Source organism: Lagenorhynchus albirostris, chromosome 2 (genome assembly GCF_949774975.1).
Source record: "Lagenorhynchus albirostris chromosome 2, mLagAlb1.1, whole genome shotgun sequence".
Taxonomy (NCBI): Eukaryota; Metazoa; Chordata; class Mammalia; order Artiodactyla; family Delphinidae; genus Lagenorhynchus; species Lagenorhynchus albirostris.
Genome location: NC_083096.1, coordinates 110,840,050 through 110,861,077, shown reverse-complemented (window position 1 = coordinate 110,861,077; position 21,028 = coordinate 110,840,050). Strand labels below are relative to the sequence as shown.

The 21,028-nt window shown below is 36.3% G+C and overlaps 1 protein-coding gene across 1 annotated transcript in view; it reads right to left on the bottom strand.

The window, feature by feature from the left end:
• Positions 1 to 21,028, bottom strand: part of COL24A1 (collagen type XXIV alpha 1 chain) — a 394,686-nt gene that overhangs the window by 319,054 nt on the left and 54,604 nt on the right. Inside the window, exons 6-8 of the mRNA XM_060139635.1 lie at positions 18,975 to 19,028; positions 15,827 to 15,880; positions 492 to 536 (exon numbers count right to left, since the gene is read on the bottom strand). Coding sequence (XP_059995618.1) covers positions 492 to 536; positions 15,827 to 15,880; positions 18,975 to 19,028 — 153 coding nt within the window. The remainder of the gene's footprint in view (positions 1 to 491; positions 537 to 15,826; positions 15,881 to 18,974; positions 19,029 to 21,028) is intronic.

Here is a 21,028-nt window from a genome sequence, read left to right as displayed (position 1 = left end):
GTATGTGTAGAATGGACAACAAACAGCAGATGTGCCATTCTAATTTGGATTGTTATTAAAATTTATTTGCATTCCTTCATGCAATGGTAGGGAACTAACAGCTGTGGATAGACTTTGGAAAACAGGAAAGCCCCTGAAACGTACAAAAAAAATCAGTGCATATATGTGTGTGCATATGAGTGTGTGTGCATGCATGGATAATCCGCGGACAGGATACACAGCATTTATGAGATTCTCACAGTGGTTTATGAACAACGGAAGTTTAAGACTGCTGGAGCATGTTAGGCAGACAGTGAAAGTCAGTCTAAGATATGAAAAAAACCCACAAGATTTAATAATAAATTAGAAGTTTTTCCTGTACTAAACAGAGTAAAAAACATTAAGAAAAATTGAAAGAGTTACATGGGGGAAAATAATCTCTCAATGGAGTTCCCTACCGTATGTCTTTTTCACTGGAGAAGATGCAAGTCTTATAAAGGAAGAATGCTTACTTGTTCACCTCGGAGTCCTGGGAGCCCTGGATGTCCTTTGAGACCCTGCAAGGGTAAAGGTGAAGACATACTATGAAAAGTAACCCCATTTGAGCCAAATAACTAACCACAGTTGTCTTTCATCCCAACTTTTGGTTTTCCCATTAATACAAATGTAATTCCTACTAATCTATTTCTTATTAAGTGTAATCTTTTAAATTTAATAAAAATTTAATTTTTATTAAATAATAAATTCGTATTAGTAATTCTTAATTAATTTGGAGTGTAATTTGAATGATTTGTTATCAACTAAAATGGTTACATAGTATTGAATTTTAAAAAACAGGATCTTTTATAAAAGGCTGGCATCTAGCAATGGATCTGCTAAATTTTGCGTAAGCTTTTTAAAAGTTGGTTTTAGTTCATTAATGCTGAAACAGAATGCCCTCAGGCATAATCTGTTTGTAATTATTGAAAAACTGGCAGTTTCAGGCAGTTTCTCTAATCTAAAACATTGTCATAACATTCTATGAATGAGCGAATAAAAAGAGGCTGCTCACAGGTCCATCTGTCTAAGAAATCAGTAACAAATGTTTTATATCAATCATGCCTCAATAAAAAAAAGAAATTAGTAACAAAAAATTTTCCAAATAAGAACCAAAATCAAATCTTAATTTCTATCACTAACACCCAAAGATATAAAAGAGATAATAACTTTTATCCTCTAGAAAGATATTCTATGAGCGAAAGAAAGGAAGCTAAAAGAAAGGAAAGGAAGAAAGAAATAAAGGACACTTTGGAGCACATTTGTACAGCTCTAATCAACAATCAGTAAATCAACCTGCTGTTTACTAGATTTTGGTGCATATAAAAGAAAAAGAAAAAGTTCCTTTTTAAAAGAACCTTTTAGTAAGCAAATCTCAAAAACCTGAAATAAATTATAGTCAGTTTACAAATATCAGAAACTTCAAATTAATGTACTGCAAACTGAAGATAAGTTTTTGGGGTTTTAAGATATAGAGTAACAGAGTGAAAAGAGTCATTCAGGATTAAACCCTATCACGGAGGGTTTATGAACTTGGATTCATGAATTAGAGAAGGAAATGATACTCTGGGACAATGGGGAAATTAGAAGAGGTACCTCTTATTTGAAAAATAAGGAAATGATTTAAGCAGGTTTTGAGGTGATAAACTTAAAACAAAAGTAAATGTTTAAGTAGAGAGGTCTCTTGGGAACCAGAGAGAAGACCAGAAATGTAAGAAGGAAAGTTGGAGACAAAAATTTTTGTGTTACCTGTATATGTAAGCATATTTGTAACAAGGGAATAACAGAAGAAAAAGCAAGAGGGCAGAGGAAATGCCCTGTCCTCTGCGAGCTCTGTTCTTTCATGATTAGGCTATTAGAGATCAGAGACGTGGCCATGAGAAAGGAGGGGGAAAAAGGAACGAAGGCACAAAGCAATTTCACTGAGCCACTATGTACCAGACATTGCACCAGCCACTTCCAAATACCTCACCTAATTCTATGGCAATCCTATGAAGTAGGTATCTTCCTCATTTTTACAGGTGAGAAAACTGAGCTCTGAGAAATTAAATGATATGACCAAAGTCATGTAGGTAGTAAGGTGGAATCATGTCAGTTTGACAGTTAGATTTATCAAGAATTGAGTAACCTGCCCTTCTATTTACTTAATATGCCTATATTTGTCTCAGACTCAAATGCAGGCTGTCCTCATTCTCATCAAATGTTCAAACATTAATTTTAGACAACCAAGATAAATCAACAAAAGGAATTATATATCATAAACCATGGTATTATCAAAGTTACACACTTACCACTTGCATCTTATATACCCACAATTTCACTGAGTTTATATACTTTTTAAGATAGCTAAAGACCAGCCTAATTACAAAATAGAAGACGTACATTGTTCTCAGTTGTCCAAATGTTACACAAGATTCTCCAAATAAAATATCCACAAAGCTAAGTTTTTTCCCTTTTAATAACGGGAAATAAGAAATGTCCTCAGCACTAAGATAGTGGTGGTGGCTCCCTTGGATGAGGCAGCAGCTCTAGAAGGATGGAGTTCCTAAGTGAGTGTCAGGGAGATGAGAAATGAGGAAACAGGGTGAGAGGTACACAGGTAGAGAAACTCTCTGCCATGGGCCTAGTTCCTTTTCTTTTTTATTAAAAACTGTGCTTATAGGGGCTTCCCTGGTGGCGCAGTGGTTGGGAGTCCGCCTGCCGATGCAGGGGGCGCGGGTTCGTGCCCCGGTCCGGGAGGATCCCGCGTGCCGTGGAGCGGCTGGGCCTGTGAGCTGTGGCCGCTAGGCCTGCGCATCCGGAGCCTATGCTCCGCAGCGGGAGAGGCCGCAGCAGTGAGGGGCCCGTGTACCGGAAACAAACAACAACAACAAAAAACAACTGTGCTTATATATTTACTTACTTGTTTTTATGTCTGTGTACTGCTGAGTCTAGCTAGCTACATGCTTTCCTTTCTTTGGCCACTATCTGTTTCTCTGACCAGAGTTTCTTCCCTCCCCAGCCCTGGTGAAACAGAATGCAGTGGTGCTACAACTTCTTTAGCTTACTTTCCCTGAAGCAGTTTATAACAGTGAACTAGACATGTTGATCATAATATCCTCTGAATGTACAACTCCCTCTGAAGAGATTCTTCCTCATCCACAGACTCTAATATAAAGGCAGCACCAAATAGTCATGAGCTCCCTCCTACTCCACCTCAGCCCCAGGAGATGGCATTCAACCTACGGGAAGCCAGTATGAAGTCTGGCCAGTAGCCTATGAGGCCACTTGGAATGGAGAGTTTTGCCTAAACAGGGTGAAGCTGGGCCAATCAAATTCTTTTTAAATTAAGTTCAACAGGAAGGAAGGAAGGAAGGAAGGAAAGGAGGGAGGGAGGGAGGACTGATTCAGGTACTTAGCTGAAGCTAGAAAGACTGACAAAGAAAGGATAAGAGGAAGAGAAGAAAGCCAAAGTATGAGTAAAAAATTTAGAGTAAGCAGAAACTGTGCTGAGAAAGAAAGTTTTTGTCAGAGGAAAAGTCAGATGACACAAAAGGGCAGATGCAGAGAGAGGAGATGAGTAGCAGTGCTAATAGAAAAGTACAGCAAAAGATCCACAAACTAATGTTGCTAGATACTCAGAGCTGCTTTGAATCAGTGCCCGCCCCCGCGAGGCTAAGTCATATTACAGTACCATTTTTAGATTCCATGGGTCCCTGATTTCCCTTAATGCTGTAGAGAGGATTGAAATAATTCTCTCTTCCTTGGGATAGCCTAAGTGTCCATTCTTTGCAATCAAAAGAGCTGAAGTGAAACAAAATGGTTTTGGTTTGGTTTGGTTTACTACTACTAATAATGAAAAGACCAAGCACACTGAGCTCTAGATCCAGTTTTGCCACTAAATAGCTATATCATGAGTTTCAAAGTCTTCATCTGTAAAATGACAGCAATGAATTAAACTACTGCTAAATCTCCTTTTAATTGCCAGCATTCTGCAATTAGTTGAATCTGTTAAAGTCACTACTTTTTTTTTTCACCTTTCATTGAATGAAAAACAAAGGCATTTATAAGAGTCAATTCAGGCTTTGAGGCATTGGAAGAATTCAAGTAACACTGATGTATCACTGAGGTACGTATCAGAAAAAAACAGATTCAGGCTCCCATGGGCATATGACCTGAAACAAAGATGGGGACTCTGGGATGAGCAGAATGGAAAGAGAATGGGTCAGGTAGGAGGCTATTATGAGAGTCTAGGAGAAACATGATTATACATTAGATTTGAGGGCAGAGTTAGAGATGATATATATGCCCCTTAAAGAGTTTAAACTTAAGCTCCTAAACTATTTTATTCATTGTGGTATCCCCAGTGTCTAGAACATAGTAAGTGCTTGTTAATTAATTGATGGAAAGATTTGGATGAATAAATGAATTGATGTAAAGACTTAGAGGACTCTGAGGGTTACTTGGGGGAAAATAGATTCTAAGTATTCAATATGATATCTCAATTCTCTTAATATTGAAATGAAAGGTAATAAGTGGGAGAAAAAATATCTTGTTATTTTTCAATGTAATAATATGTTACTGTAATATACTGGAGTTAGCACCACTATTGTATAAAAGCCTCCATTTATTCCCTAATTTGTGACTACAGGTCTCATTTGTTTTCTACTTAAATACTAGTCTGTAATATTTTAAAAAACAAAGGGAATAAGTTCCTGGGAAGAATGCCTACATTCAAGCTTTGGCATAGCTCCAATCTAAGGACGTGACATTTTATTTTTAATTTTTTTAAATTTTTTGGCCACACCGCGCAGCATGTGTAATCTTAGTTCCCCAACCAGGGATCAAACCCACGCCCCCTGAATTGGAAGCATGGAGTCTTAACCACTGGGCCACCAGGGAAGTCTCCCTGACACTTTACTTTTAAAAATTTGTTTATATTGTAGTCTTTTGAAAATACTATTTGAGTCATTGTTCTTCCTATACTCACATAGGAAAAATAACAAAAAAGGTCGAGTAAGTAACAATGCATGATTTTCCTCTGATAAATATACTGAAACTGATGTAAACACATTTCTTAAGGAATGCCAATAGAAAAATGTACAAGTTCTGTTTTAGAACAGATTAAAAACTCATTATAATGAGTTACAGGGTTGTTTCAATTTTCGTTGTGATGTAAATTTGCCTTGCCAAGAATTCCAGTAATAAAAAGGGTTTAGAATCTAATTTTAATATAGAGATATTAATTTTAATACTTATTTTAACAACAATTTAAACCCTAACAAATACGTTATCAACAGGTGACCACACAGGACCAAAAAAAGAAAAGAGATACAATTGAATCAAAATCAGAAATATTAAGGGATGGAAAAGAAACAAACTTCAAATATATACCTGTACTACCCCCAAGTAATTAAAATTTGGATACATAAATAAAATGTTTATCCATAAGGAAAACAGTGGTACCATTTACATACAGTGCCATCCTTGCTTTGCACGGTACTAGAGGACCATGAAACTGACCATATAAGCTGAAACCATGCCAAGCAATCTTAATAATGGGAAAAATTGCAATTGTTCTGTGACCTTTAAAAATTTTTGTCAAAATGTTTAAAAGTCTCACTGTCAGTTACCTTTGTATAGGGAAATGAAAAATATGTTAAATATTAGTTTAGTACAGTGTAATTTAAAACATTAGAAACAGTGAGAAATTAAAGTTCCATTTCTTAGAAAAAATTTATGAAGAGTAGTTTGAATACTGCTTTTCTTGTATAAATAACCATACAGAGCAAGCATATATTCTATGTTTTGGCAAACTGTCATACTCCTTTCTAAGTGTGGGTCAGCTCCCAACATTCCATCCTCTGCACTTTCAATGTCACGAAATAGCTCCAAGAGTTCTTCTAACGTGAAGTTTTTTTGCTGTTGTAACCTCCTCTGGGACGTGTCTATCCTATTCATCACAACCCTTTCCTCTTATGTCAAAAATTTTGCCTTAAACAAAAATAATAAAAACAAGCTCGCCGTTACCAAGTTCCTCTGTCTGCATATGTAGAGTCTCTCAAATGGCAGCAGTGCCCCAGGATCAGCTATTTCTTCTATAACCCCATTTATATTTGATTCTAATTTCAATTTCTGTGTTATCACTATTTCTTTATTTCATTATACTTTTCATCTTTGTTGACCAGTTACTTTTTTTGATTATCCATTTGTGTAAAATGCCACAAGTTTATCAGAGAGAAGGAAGCAAGACAGCTACATACTCTGCTGTCTGTGCATGAACTAACAGATGTGTCGTGTACAATCATCAACAGATTCTGAATGAAATGTGACCAATCACTGATCTTGATGTACATTTACTATTTATGTAGTGACTTGTAAGCTGAAGAGCCAGTAGCAAAGTTTATACTTTACACAGCTAATCACAGTGTGATTAATCTGAACCATGTTGGTGGGAGACTGGTGTTATTAAACCGTGTTAAGTGAAATTTGTCTATATTGGAACCATGCAAAGTGAGGAATGCTTGTATATATGTATTGAAAAGATTCTCGATGATATAATCTCTATGTTGTCAACTTCATATATAAATGGTTTTCTTCTTTTAACAGTTCTTTCCCCCACTAAATGCGAAGGACTTATATTCACTGAGATAAAGATTTTTCCTACAGGGCTTCCCTGGTGGTGCAATGGTTGAGAATCTGCCTGCCAATGCAGGGGACATGAGTTCGAGCCCTGGTCTAGGAAGATCCCACATGCCGCGGAGCAACTAGATCCGTGAGCCACAACTACTGAGCCTGTGCATCTGGAGCCTGTGCTCCGCAGCAAGAGAGGCCGCAACAGTGAAAGGCCCGCGCACCGCGATGAAGAGTGGCCCCCGCTAGCCGCAACCAGAAGAAAGCTCACGCACGGAAACGAAGACCCAACACAGCCAAAAATAAATAAATTAATTAAATTAAAAAAAAAATCTGATTTAAAAAAAAAAAAAGATTTTTCCTACATATGAGAAAGTATCTCCTATGGCATAAGACAACTTCTCTATTACCACTCTGCTTTTCTATCTTGGGCTTCCTTACATAAACTTTAGGTTTCAGAAAGGTAGGAGCATTTGTCTCTAGAATCCACAAAAATGCCAAAGAAATTCCAGAGACTAAATGATTTGCCTCTGGCACTCCCCTTCTTAAAATCCTTCAGTAGCTCTCTACCATATGATAAATGCTTTACCATGGCATACAACTTCCTTTATAATTTGACCCCTGAATGTCCCTCAAACTTTATCTCCTGACACCTCCTACCTAACACTCCATAATCCCAAAACAAGGAACTGCTCTTGCCTCCAAGCCTTGGTTTATGTCATCACCTGTGTGTAAACAGCATACGTGTCTACTAACTATAGTATCATTAGGATAACTTGCATCCTCAAGATGCAGCTCAGGGGCTTCCCTGGTGGCGCAGTGGTTGAGAGTCCGCCTGCCGATGCAGGGGACACGGGTTCGTGCCCCGGTCCCGGAAGATCCCACATGCCGCGGAGCGGCTGGGCCCGTGAGCCATGGCCGCTGGGCCTGTGCATCCGGAGCCTGTGCTCCGCAACGGGAGAAGCCACAACAGTGAGAGGTCCGCGTACCGCAAAAAAAAAAAAAAAAAAAAAAAAAAAAGATGCAAGTCAGATGTTGCCTCTTTCCCTGTTCTCTAAAAACTCCCCCACCTCCAATGCCAAGAAGTTTAGAGATCCCTCAGCCGTTGCTATAAAAATTTCACATCTTAATCATTGCACTTGTTATAGCATAATATACCTTTAGTGATTTACTTTAGTATCTATTTCCTTTTTTAGACAGTAGGCTACTTGAAGGCAGGAACTATACCTTGTTTACCAATACTGGTTTCCTGAATGAACTGTAGGACAAAAGAATGTGATCAAAACAACTGCAGCATTCCAGAGTTAGTGACAAATTTTATCTCAAAACTGCTCTTTTGGTTGAAGCAACTTCCTTGTATCTTTTGCTTCTGTCTAGTCTCAGGAAGCTGAGGCAAAGATGAGCTAACCTTATACATGATCATGTGAAAGGCAACATCACTGAGACATTAGTAGCAGATTAACTAGTTCTACTCACCCTACCTAAATGGGACAAAGGGTGTTTGGAGCCAGAGGACCGAGGCAAAATAAGACAGGTGAGAAGGGTCACTGACTTGAGAAGCAGCCCTTGAGGAGGGAAATAACCACTAGCACCGGGTGAAAGGGCACAGTCAATTAAACTTACCAGCAGCAATGTTCATTCACTACTAATATGTGCTTGCTATGTACCATTCACTGGGCTGAAATACCACAGTGAAAAAATATAGACCTTGCTGAAAATAATTTCCTAAAATGGAGTTAAAAAAAAAAAACGTAAATGTGTTTTGCTATTACCAGACAATAATCTCTGTATTTGAAAAGCTCTTTAATTTAGCGCTAGGGCTTAAATTAAACTTTCTACTAGTAGTGGTTTTACATTCTTTTCAGGTAGGCACCTTGTTCAGGGCTGTGACTAATTGGGCAAGCCTGATTCCTTATATTTAGAGGCCACTTGTAAGTGGAAGTGAGAAATGAAATGTGCCAAGAGCCTTCAGTTCTATTTTATTGATAGAGTAGATTACATAGATCGTGAAAACAATCTTCTAATTTATAAGAGTCAATCTAATATCTTGTTAAACAAGAGTTATTATTATTGAGCTTAAACTATTGAAGTGTGTTATACCAAAGGGCCACTTCCCACATTGAAGAATATTGCCGTGAACACTAGCATGTTAATCACATGCTAATGGGCTCTCAGCAGCCTGATAAGTTATTGATTACCTCAGCTGGCATAATTCGTATCAGGAAGAGACAGTGTAGTTAACTGGAATTTAAGTTCTTTGTTTTTGCAACTTGAAACAGACTCACATGCTCATCAGTCACTTTATTCAGGGCCATGGTAACGGGCAGAAGGCTTTGTCCACAGGTGGATGGGTCTTTTCAGAAAGGAGCAGTGCTGAGCACCATCAAACTCTGGCCCAGAAAATTTCAGCTCCTATTGTACCTATTAATCTAAACAGTAACTGAAGTGCCAGATGGAAGAGTAGTTCAAAGCCACTTCCCATTGTTCTCTTGCTAATGTGAATGATAAAGTTATCCTGAATTTTGTATTTTGTTCATTTTTACCAAGAGAGAAATAAAATGGAAAATGATGAAGGGGAAAAAAAAATATAGACCTTGCACTTAAGGACTCCTAAATCACTCATGTATTTCCCTTTAGCCCACTGCTACTGCACTGTTATCTGAAAGCCAGTATTAAATTGTCCTTTTCTGTAATGTAATAATAGCAGTCCTTTACAGATCAGGTGATTCCAAGTATCTAATAAAATCTGTCAAACACTACAGGACTCATACGTCAGCAATGCCTTGAGGAATACAAACAAAGGTTTGTAGCCATGTTTTGGTCAAAATAACCAGGGAAACCTATGGCAAACTAGAGAAACAGTGGCAAGACGCCCATAGCTGATAGAAAAAGAAGGCTTAAGCAAGAATTCAGAATGAGATTAAAAAAAAAAAAATCAACAACCATGACCATGTAAGTACTACTTGAGGTAAGGCAATAAAGTTCCTGAAGTTTTAAGAATAAGTTTAACTGTTTTCAAAAAATTAAATAGAAGAATGATCCCAGGTAACTGGAGAGATTGAAGAGAATTAAATTAGAGAATGAATACCACACAGACCTCTCTATTCTACCCACCTCCCCTTCTTCTTGGAACATACTTCCCTCACGCACACAACAGACTCCTACCCACCTCTGTCCCAAACTCCTCACAATACTGACCAATTAAGCTACATTAATTAGTACTCAGGTTTTTTTTGTTTTGTTTTGTTTTTTGCTGCTCGGACCGGGGCACGAACCCGTGTCCCCTGCATCGGCAGGCGGACTCTCAACCACTGCGCCACCAGGGAAGCCCCAGTACTCAGTTTTTACCTTGGCCCCATCAACTCTAGCTGTAGTCCTTCTCAACTAGTTCTTGTGGAGAAAAACAGTATGACACTAATTCTCAAAATGGTGCTAAATGACCGATAACAGCTTTTTCTGAGGACACAGACTTTTTTTTTTAAAACCTTCTGGGAACTGAAAAACTTTCAGCCAAATGAATTTATCGTTAATGTTAGGATGTCAATCAGAAGAGGAAAATATCTTTGGATGAAGGAATGTTTTCCAAGTCCCGCAGAGTACACCACTTTGGTAGCCACGTGCTTGCCTGTGAGGGAGTTCAGTATGTGTTGTCTTGTTCTTTGCTTCCCCTTCCATTAGTGGAAATGGCAGAGGGCAGAGTAGATGGTCACAGTGGTGACAGCACAGCCCCTAAGCAGCAGCTTTTATGTTAGACTTTCAGTACTAAGCCTGAACTGCAAACCGAGCAAAGGAAAACGTAGCTCTGCAGATTTTTACAGGAATATTGCACAGGTGAGAAGATGATCTATAGCGTTAACTATGGAACCTAAGAATTCCCCTTATTTCTTTCTCCGGGCAGGGATTTTATTTTTACTGTTGTTCTCATCAACATTCAGTATTGCTGTACTTCCTTAATACTGTCCTTGCTTTAAATAGATTATGAAAAGCTGTATAGGTTTTGAGTGACTGATAAATCATAACGCATTCCACTTTTTTCAGCTCAGTGATTTTTTCAGCTTTTCTTTCGCTTCCAACTTTATAAAGATGTTAACTGTGTACCTCCTATGTAATGGAAAGATTTTTTTAACTGAAATAATTCCATCAAACTAGAATAAGAATTCACACTGATTTATAATTATTACTAAAAGTATAGTAGTTGAATTTTTTGACATTCAGAAAAATATTGCCATACATTATTCATAATAATCTGTTTTAAAATGTGTGCCTCATATTTCACAATTGTTCTGAGTTATACCTTCATGCTAAGATGTGCTTAACTGCTCTCATCTGGCTTATCCTCTCGATCCCAGAAAAATTTCTTCAATTGAAATTGCTGTTAATTTTCTTACAATTTTAAAAAGCAGACTTCCAATAGTAATGTAGCAACTGATCAGCTATATTTAAAAACCAATTTAAAAATTCATCTGGAGTCCAAGCTCAGAATTATGACTCTTGTGTTCCAACCAACACAGCATGCACTCTGGATCTAACTTATCTGATTTTTGGCACAAATTTAGACATTTAGTGGGAAGTGAAAACATACTTCAGTTCCTAGGTAAATAAGAGTTATATTAAGGTGGCTAAGTTGAGGCAATGTAACCAGTCAATCTGGGGAAACACACAGCTTGTTAAAGTGGTAATACTGGTTTTTTAAAAAAAAGTCAAGGTGTGAATATTGATTTCAGATTTTTTAAAAGAAAAAATTCAAGGGCCTTTCCTTATGAAACCCCCGATTTCATTCTTATCTGTCCCTCTTCAGAGAAAAGCACTTTTTTTTAATATGCACAATTTTATACTTTTATATAAATGCAATGTTTCACTGTTTAGTAAAGCATAAATTTCTGTAAGTTGTTTTGATAATGTATTTTTGCATGTTTTTGAACTTTATATATATTATACTATACGAATGCTTTGAGGCTATTTCTTTTGTCAATGTTATATTTTTGAGATTTATACATGTTGCCATAAATAGGTAGATTTAGTTTGTTCATTTTAGCTGCTGCATGGTGTTACATTTTATGAATCTATCAAAATATATCCTTTTAAAATTTAAATATATTGGGGTTTCTACTGTTTTGTTTTCATAAACAATGCTGCAAGTAACATTTTAAAATTTCTTCTTGTGTATGTGTGTTAGAGAGTTTCTCTAAGATATATACATATGAGCAGAATTACTAAGTGTTAGGCAGTGTGCATCTTCACCTTTCCTAGACATGGCAAATCGTGCTCCAAAGTGGTTGTTCCAGTTCCATCAGCAGTAAATGAGAATTCCTGTTGTATCTCATCTGGCCCAAAGTAGGTATTTTCAGACTTTAGATATTTGACAATTGTGAAATGATACCTCATTGTTTTAATTTCATTTCCTTTCTTCCTAGTAAGGTTAGATATCTTTTCACATATTAAGTGACCAATGGATTTGCTGTTTTGTGAACTGCCCATTTTTCTATTGGGTTATTGATTTCTGTGCAATCTTTACATGTTCTGGATGCTAGTTCTTTGTTAGTTACATGTGTTACAAATATTTTTTCCCAGTCTGTGGCTTGTATTTTCACTATTTGTGTTGTACCTTGTTGTGAAAAAAAAGCCTTATTTTTAATATAGTAAATTTATTAATCTTTAAAAAAAAGTCAAGGGGTGAGAGATAAAAAGGGAAAAAGGCAGAAGCGAACCAAAAAATCTACTGAAGAGTGAATAAAAATATTGCTGCTGATTTACTTGCTTTGTTATTTCTATCTCAATATTACTTCTAAGTTTTCAGAACATTTTATATTAATCTTCCATTTATTTATCTCAACAGTTTCCATGAGTTGTCAGTATTTCTACACACAACTTTCTTGCAGCCACTTCAAAGACTACTTAAAGAATTGTAATATTTCCAGATACTTCCAGAGAAAAGGAATAATGATGTCATTATTACCTGTCATCCAAAACTATATTTGTTCCCTTGGCTTTCAGGAAAAAACAAAATTTTACTTTCTCTTGCATTCATGCTTGAGGTAGTCAGAAGTAATCAAACTCACATATAACAAATATTGGCATAATGAACTAATACATGGGAAAACAGTATTTGAAGTTATTAAGAGCACAGTCATGTCAAAGATGCCTGGATTTGAGTCCTAACTCTGTCAGTTAATAATCATGTGGCCTTGGGTAAATGCCTGAAACATTTTATGCCTCAATTAACTTATTTATGACACACTGAACATACTATCTGTCTCAATGGGTTGTTTTTAAGATAAAAAGATACAGGGTTCAGCAGATAGACTATAATATTACACATAAGAAAGGAGCTGTTAATATTTACCGTAATAGTTATGATAATAATTCAAAAATAGTTTGATAGATAAAATATGTAATAAACTTCATATTTATCAAATCCCAAGTACCTTATTCATCTTTTATAATAAGCACAGACTGTTAAAAGCACAGTGGATTCAGTATCAGCAAGTATTATCTCTTGATCCTGCTGTAACCCTGAGTGACCCTGAGCAATTCTCTTAACCTCTCTGGGCTTATCTTAGATTTATCACTTACAGAATGAATACCTTAAGTTCTTGTCTTGACCTTAAGAATTCATGTAGCATTTTAGGGGTAGAACTGAAAGGATGAAGGAATAGGAGTCCCTAGGTCATAACTAATATGAACTTTTATTCTAGGTACTCCTAGAATGGATCCTGTTTGCAGGGAGTAACTCTGAGAATGACCTAGGTGGTTCAAAAATTGAACCAAAATTAGTAAATTCCATAAATAATCAGTCTGGTCCTTCTGTCTTTCATACAAACCACAGGAACAGAAAGAGTCTACCAAGCTCATTGTGAGAGTATTTGTACTGCACATTCATATTAAAGTAAGACATGCACGTAGATAGTGTGATGGAAACTTGTTCCAAGCCTGCTATGTGGAGAATTAGTTTAGGTTTAGATTGAGCCCCTATGTGTGTTTCCTGCAATACTTGTTTTTAAAAAATCTATATACAGTTTCCATTATTAGACACACTCTGAAAAGAGGGAAAGCATTCTCAGAAAAACTACAAAATCATCTCAAATATTAACACTGTTCTGAACTACTATCAAAGCATAGTGAACCGTGGATGCTTCATTTATCAGAAAGTAATTTGGTTTCTAAATACTTTCGACTAAACCTTCTCTAGAGAAAATTCAGCTATAGTTGCTAATTGATAACATAGCAAGATCCCTGACTTCTACAGTGTCTGTTTCTACTCGTTAACAACACAAGCCAGATTTTAAAAGTTTAAAAAACTGTGTAAGAGAAGTCTGTGAAAGATATGCATCCATGACCCAGTTTGTTTAACTTAATGCTATTTCACTTTACTAGACTTATACAGACCAAAAATAATATATTCTCAATATTTTAAAATACCGATGGGCCAAGGCTCATATAATATGTGCATAAGTCCTTGGAAGATAATATCTTCCGCTTTAAGTAAGTAAAACTTCAAAGTTAAAAATGATAACCTGCTCTAATAGTTAAAATCAGTCTTTTAAAATTTTCTCTATAGTATTTCTTTATATACTCCTCTACACAATCACGACTCAAGCTTTATTTATCAATAAGTTTTCCCTTTCTGGGACGCTAATTTCATGAACCATGGGCATTATTAACCTTGGAAAGTAATGATTAGTTTGTTTTTCTCTCATACACAGTGGCATTCTTCAGGATGCAATAGCTGTATATTTAATATCAAATACAATTTATTAAGGTAATTTTCATATTATGAGATTTTCTTTGTTTGATGCTATTCATCAGTACAGTTTCCTCAGAGGTACACTTAGCAGTCAGAGGTATACTAAGTAGCATTAATCAGACAGATTCATGACTGTATGTCAAGACCAATTCTGCTAGGAACGATCACTCTGCAGTTTCATGGAAGCAACCAACAACCTCAAAGGAGTTGTCAGATTCTAAGTACTATCTAGGATGAAGACTAGTCTAAATGCCATAAGAATAATGGTGTGGTATGGTCATGGGAGGAAAAATACTCCATGAGATCAAAACCTTTTTAATCAATTTACAATTGTGCCCTGTAGAAGGGATTATGAAGGGAAGCAAACAAGGTCAGGATCCTTTCCAAAACCAGGTAAATAGCTGATGGTTAACAGTTATTAACGGCTTGCTATTTTTCTGACACTCTATTGCATGGATTATCCCATTCCATGTTCCCAACAGCTCCCTGTGAAGTGGGTAGTATTATCTTCACATTTTACACATGAGGGAACTAAAGCTTAGGTTAAGCAACCTGCCCAAGGTCGACAGGACCTAGAAAATGGCAGATAGAATTTGAACAAATTAACCAGAGCCAGAAAACCATCTCCGTTCTAAATCTCCCAAGAGGAAAAGAAGATGACACACTGAGACACCAACATAGCTCATTGTGAAGTGTATTTAGGCACCCATATCAAGTCAAATACTGCCCTCCAATATTTTGGGGCCTTTAATACCTTAGACAGAAATTTTGTATCTTCTTCATCCCTTGTAGAAAATCAACAACTCAGCGTTTGAGAAAAAGACAAGCTGAATATATTGAGAAGAATTTACACTTGTGTTAATTCAGGAAACTGCACAGCATATTTTATGAAATAATTATAGCAGCTGTGTTACTATTCCTTTTTACCCGAGAAAAGGCCAACTCATGTGCATATGACTACTATTTTTTACTACCTATCCCCAACCCTCACTTCTACTCTATTTATGCTTCAGGCCTCACACTCATGTATATATCACAGCAGAGCTTATTATTTCCTAATAAAATTAGAAACTCTTTAAAAAAAAGCCAAGTATTTTACCTACATCCAAATGTACCTCACTTTGGATATATAAAAGTTACAATGTGACTTCAAAGTTTTAGAAGTAAGTTATTGCCCTAATAAAAAAAGAGAACTCCAAAATTCTATCAGTGACTTTCTCCTACATGTGAATTTTGTCCCCACCATTATCTGAAGGGTTTTCTTTTATTTTTCTTAAGACCCTGTCTTTGGTGGGCACCACTTCCCTGGATTAGGACAGCACCCTAATTCCTATTGCTGAAGAAAAGAATTTAAAACATTGACTTTGGGCTCAACTTCAGAATGAGATCTTAGGTGCTGAGGAGCACCCAGATCCACATGGCACCCAAACACATCAAAGTAAAACGACATCTTACCTTAACACCTTGCATACCAGGGGGCCCCATGAATCCAGAAAGACCCTGATCACCCTAAGAACAAAACACAAACAGAGGTTTAATATTATGAAAGAGAATTGAAAATTATGATTTCCTTGCTGCAGGATTTCATCTTGGACGTCCAGATCTTACTGCACTCATTTCTGATCTCCTCTATCTGGCTCAAGGTCCACCTCGTTTCTGGGACTGTTCAAGACCTTTTCTGAGGCTCCCGGCCCTTATCTCTTCTAGTGCTGATTACCTGGACAGTACTTCCCCACCTCTAAGGCCCTACTTCTTTTTCTCTGATGTCCTTCTCTCTAGGAATGTCCTTACTTCCCAAATTCTCATCTTTCCCAAAGTTTACCGTGCTTTAAAAATGTAAAGGAATCTACTTAAAAATTCTACCAGTGCTTTGTGAGGCAGCTGTGGACAGCTCAGGCCTGCCCTTCTAGGTGAGGACCTGCAGCCCGATGGGACTCCCACGTGGAACCTCATGGCACGGCTGCGGGGTGGGAGGCAGGACTGGGCTCTCGTCATGCACCAGGGAAAGGGGCACTTCCGTTTCTGGGGCTGCAGTGAAAATTTATTGGGAGGACCGTGTGTTTGACTTCACAGACCCAACTTCGCAAATTAGGGCCTTCTGTCCCCACACCCCAACCCCTTCCCCCAAATGTGATGAAGGCCTGCGAGCAGGGTAGGAAGGAGAAATTATACCAGTGAGGGGGAAGGAGTGTCTGTGGTGGGTAGAATGGACAACGACATAGAGGAGGCTGTGTGAATTGACAAGGATGAAACATGTCAAAGTGGAATGGGGGTATAATCTTAAACTAGTTTACTCGTGGTACACTTGTTCTTCGCCTCTGTTCCTTTCCCTCTTCCTGCTGTGGCAAAGTTATTGTGCATGAAAAAAAGTATGTTCTTTGAAAGAGAAAAAGAGTACTTAGTTAATAACCCTAAATAAACTCGTTAATGACTGTTTAAGCACTATTTAATTTTCAGTGTATTATCTACTTTAATATGTCATCAAATTAAACAATCAGAAGGGAAAAGGATGTTTCTGATTAACTATAAAGTGCTTTTCCACATGTTTAATATTTTAATGTTCTTTTTGCTCAGTGTTTTATTAGGAAGGCTTCCATTTGTTATGGGATGATGGGTTTATACATTTTTTTTTTTGACACTTATTTCTCTGATAGAAGGAAAAGAAAACTGTACTAGGAAACAGGAGACTGGAGGCTCATCTCCTACTAGCTCTAATCAAGGGTAGATCACTTGATTTCCCTTCAAAGTTTCTCCATCTGAAAAGTGAGAATAATAATATCACACTTGTCTTGTGGGAAAGGAAAAATTACCACTATTTAAAAGTTATCTTCGTTTGCCATTGAGGCCCCACAAGAAACATCTATGAGAGATGTTACTTACTGGATATTACATGCAGAAGGACTAGAATCTGCATTGCTTTTATTGTTTCATCATTGATTATATATTTATTGTAAAAATAGCTAAATGTTTAAAAATAAAATTCAACTGTTTCCCAATCCCCCAATACTCATACCAATTTAATGTTTGTATTTTATTTATTTGTATTTATATTGTATATGTATAAATATTCTGCCTCTTCAGTAAAATTGAACCTAATTGTATGTAAATATAATTTCTGAGAAATTGTTTTTAAATGTTACCATTTTAAAAATATCTCATTTTGAAAGTTGGATTTCACTTAAAGCTCAATGAAAACATTCTATTAACTCCTATATCTTATCATTTCTCCTATATAGTATTGACCACAGTTAGTACACGAGTAACTCAAAAAGTTAAAAAAAAAAAACCCACTGACATACTTCCAAGTCACAACTCGCAGGCTGAATCACCCTGTATTTTATACAGATACTGTACACATACTGAACCACCCTATATTTTGTACAGAGAAGCCACAAGGGAAGATAAAAATAAGCATCTGATAAAATGTGAATGCGTAATTTGGGGAGTTTATTTAAAGCAGTCACCAAAAGAGAGTGGATGTCTAATTTCTAAATTTTAAGAAATCAAATGTTTTATATTTAGAGATTTTTAAAGATGGAATTTATGTTTCTCAAATTGCAGAATTTTTTTCCTTGTAATAATTAAGGGACCAATGAAAATACTGTTTCTAATAATAAACTTCCATTCCTTTTCTAAATTATTTAGATTCAGTGAACTCAGTTCCAACACAGCAATGAAATTCTTACAGTTCTAGATTAAATTTGAGGATTTAATTGCCAGTATAATATCCATTAACGTGATGTAATTTTTCTTATGTTTACAAGAGTTTCTGTAAACCAATTAAAAGATAAGATTTCAACCCAGTAACCACAAAAATTATTCAGGGATTTTAGAAGTTTGTGAATGTACACTACATAAACAAAAACATCCTATAACTGTATCACATTCATCAAATGCATGTCTAAATAAAGCTTCCCAGATATATACCTAAATACTTGACTTGTATTCATCCTCACTGGAAAATATCTTCCTCTTAGTAAAGATTTTCGCTGCTATCTTTACTTTGAAACATTAGTTTCTTTTTATCTAAATGCGTATGTGTATTTGAGCGCATTATGATAAAATAAAAAGCATACTGTACTGAAAGTCAGAAAACTTAGATACATCATTAATTCATCTACTTGCTATCCACTTAAATTCTATGAATCTTGTTTTCTCAACTGGAAAAAAGATAATGATGACCGCCTCCCTCACTGTTACTGTGGGACTTAAACAAGATAAGTATGTAGAACTATTCTAGAAATAAAGGTGTAATATGGCATTAGAATTTACAATGGCATCCATACTAACAGCAACATTTTTGAGGTTAGGACCAAAAGTATCTTGTTCCAATTTTTTGCCCCATCTGTTCCTAGTTCACAGGTAGCACAAGGGCATGACAAAGTAGACACTCAAAAAAATTAATGGTATGATTTAAAGTGAAAAGTTGGGCTGATAATACTGTTTACTTGATTCTTCAAATATTTCTTCCTTCATTAAAATCCAATAGTTATCTATATATTCTGTCTGAAATCAAGTAAAATCTACATTTTAAAAAGATAAAAATGATTTTTAAAAGCTTGAAATATATCACTATGATTTTATTTCATGGACGAATAATTACCTTTTCTCCAGAAACAGCATGACCTGGGGAAAAACCTGGATCTCCTTTGGGGCCCTAAATAAAACAGTTATAAAACACTTGATGAAACATAAACTATATATATCATACTTCTTTGGTTGTATGCATTGGCAGATGCTACACACATTATATGGTATTGAATAAAATTATGTATTTGAAATTGAGATGTACAAGGATTATTTACCTTATAGTGTATATTTCACTTATCCTTAATTTTAAATGTTGAGAAGATTCCTAGAAATTCCCCAGACATACCTGATTTTTCTAATCAATAAAGTTATACTACGATTGAAACATCTTTTTTTTATAGGTAACTGTCACTTTTACTTTTTTAATTAATTTTTATTGGAGTATAGTTGCTTTACAATGTTGTGTTAGCTTCTACTGCACAGCAAAATGAATCAGCTATACATATACACATATCCCCCCCTTTTGGATTTCCCTCCCGTTTAGGTCACCACAGTGCATTAAGTAGAGTTCCCTGTGCTATACAGTATGTTCCCCTCAGTTGTCTATTTTATACATAGTATCAATAGTGTATATGTATCAATCCCAATCTCCCAATTCCTCCTACCCCACCCCTTTCCCCCTTCATATCCATACATATCCATACATGGACCTAGAGGGTGTCATACAGAGTGAAGTAAGTCAGAAAAAGAAAAGCAAATATCGTATATTAACGCATATATGTGGAATCTAGGAAAATGGAATCTATGGATCTAGGAAAATGGAATCTATGACCTTATTTGCAAAGCAGAAATAGAGACACAGACGTAGAGAACAAATGAAACATCCTTCTTCAAGGGAACTACATAAAGGCTCTATTAACTTTTCCATTTTTGTGACATATTGAGTTATAATTCCTATTTTAGCATGGGAAAACTAGTTATTTTTAGTAAAAGAAAACTGCTTATAATAATTCTCAAAATTTTAAAACATTATTCCAAGTTTAAATATTTTCCAAAATCTTGCAATGTACATGAATTACTTTTATAATAAAATAAAAAACCGTCTAACTGCCAAAATTCTTTTTATTCTGTTATAAAAAGGTATTTTTCATACTTGGGAATCGTTATCTTTTATATATCAAGAGAAATATGACATTAGGTTTCAACCAAAATTTTTTGGTACAATAGTAAAGTATTCTTTCTTTCTTATTATGCATACTAGCAAAATATCTCCTTTTCTATTTCTTCATGCTTCATGAAATACAGAATTGAGATTCTTTATCATTCAAATTCTGACTTCATTATCATTCTTAGCTAATAATAATTTTCCATTTCTAAATGTTATTTTCACCCTATGGTAAGTAGGGAAAGTCATGTCTTCCTTCACATATTCAGGGATACTTTTTTTTTCTTTCATTCCACAGATATTTATTGAACAACTTCCTGAACACATAGGGATGAACAAAACAGGCAAGTTATCTGTCCTCTTTAGGCTAACATTCCAGTGTGAGAGAAAAGAATAAATGGAAATTTTTTTTTTTTTTTTTTTTTGCGTTACGCAGGCCTCTCACTGTTGTGGCCCCTCCCGTCGCAGAGCACAGGCTCCGGACGCGCAGGCTCAGCGGCCATGGCTCACGGGCCCAGCCGCTCCGCAGCATGTGGGATCTTCCCAGACCGGGGCACGAACCCGTGTCTCCTGCATCGGCAGGCGGACTCTCAACCACTGCGCCACCAGGGAAGCCCTAAATGGAAATTTTTAAAAATACAATTTCTTGTATAGATAAGTGTCAGGAAGAAAGCAGCAGCTGGGGAAGGGAACTGTGGCCAGCCGGGACACAGAGGACTCTTTTCTTGGGTGCAGTGGGAGGAACCGTCCCTGAGAAAGTGATCTCACCAGAGAATTGAAAGAGGTAAGGAAGGGAGTTGTAAATATATCTGAAGGGATATCACTAAGAGCATCCCCAGCAGAGAAAAGAATAAGTGCAAAGGCCTGAGGTTTGTCTGAGAAACAGCTGGTTGCCCGATGTAACAGGTGCTAAGTGGAGAGAAGCAGGCATGCACTTCAGAGACAAAAGCGGCCACAACACA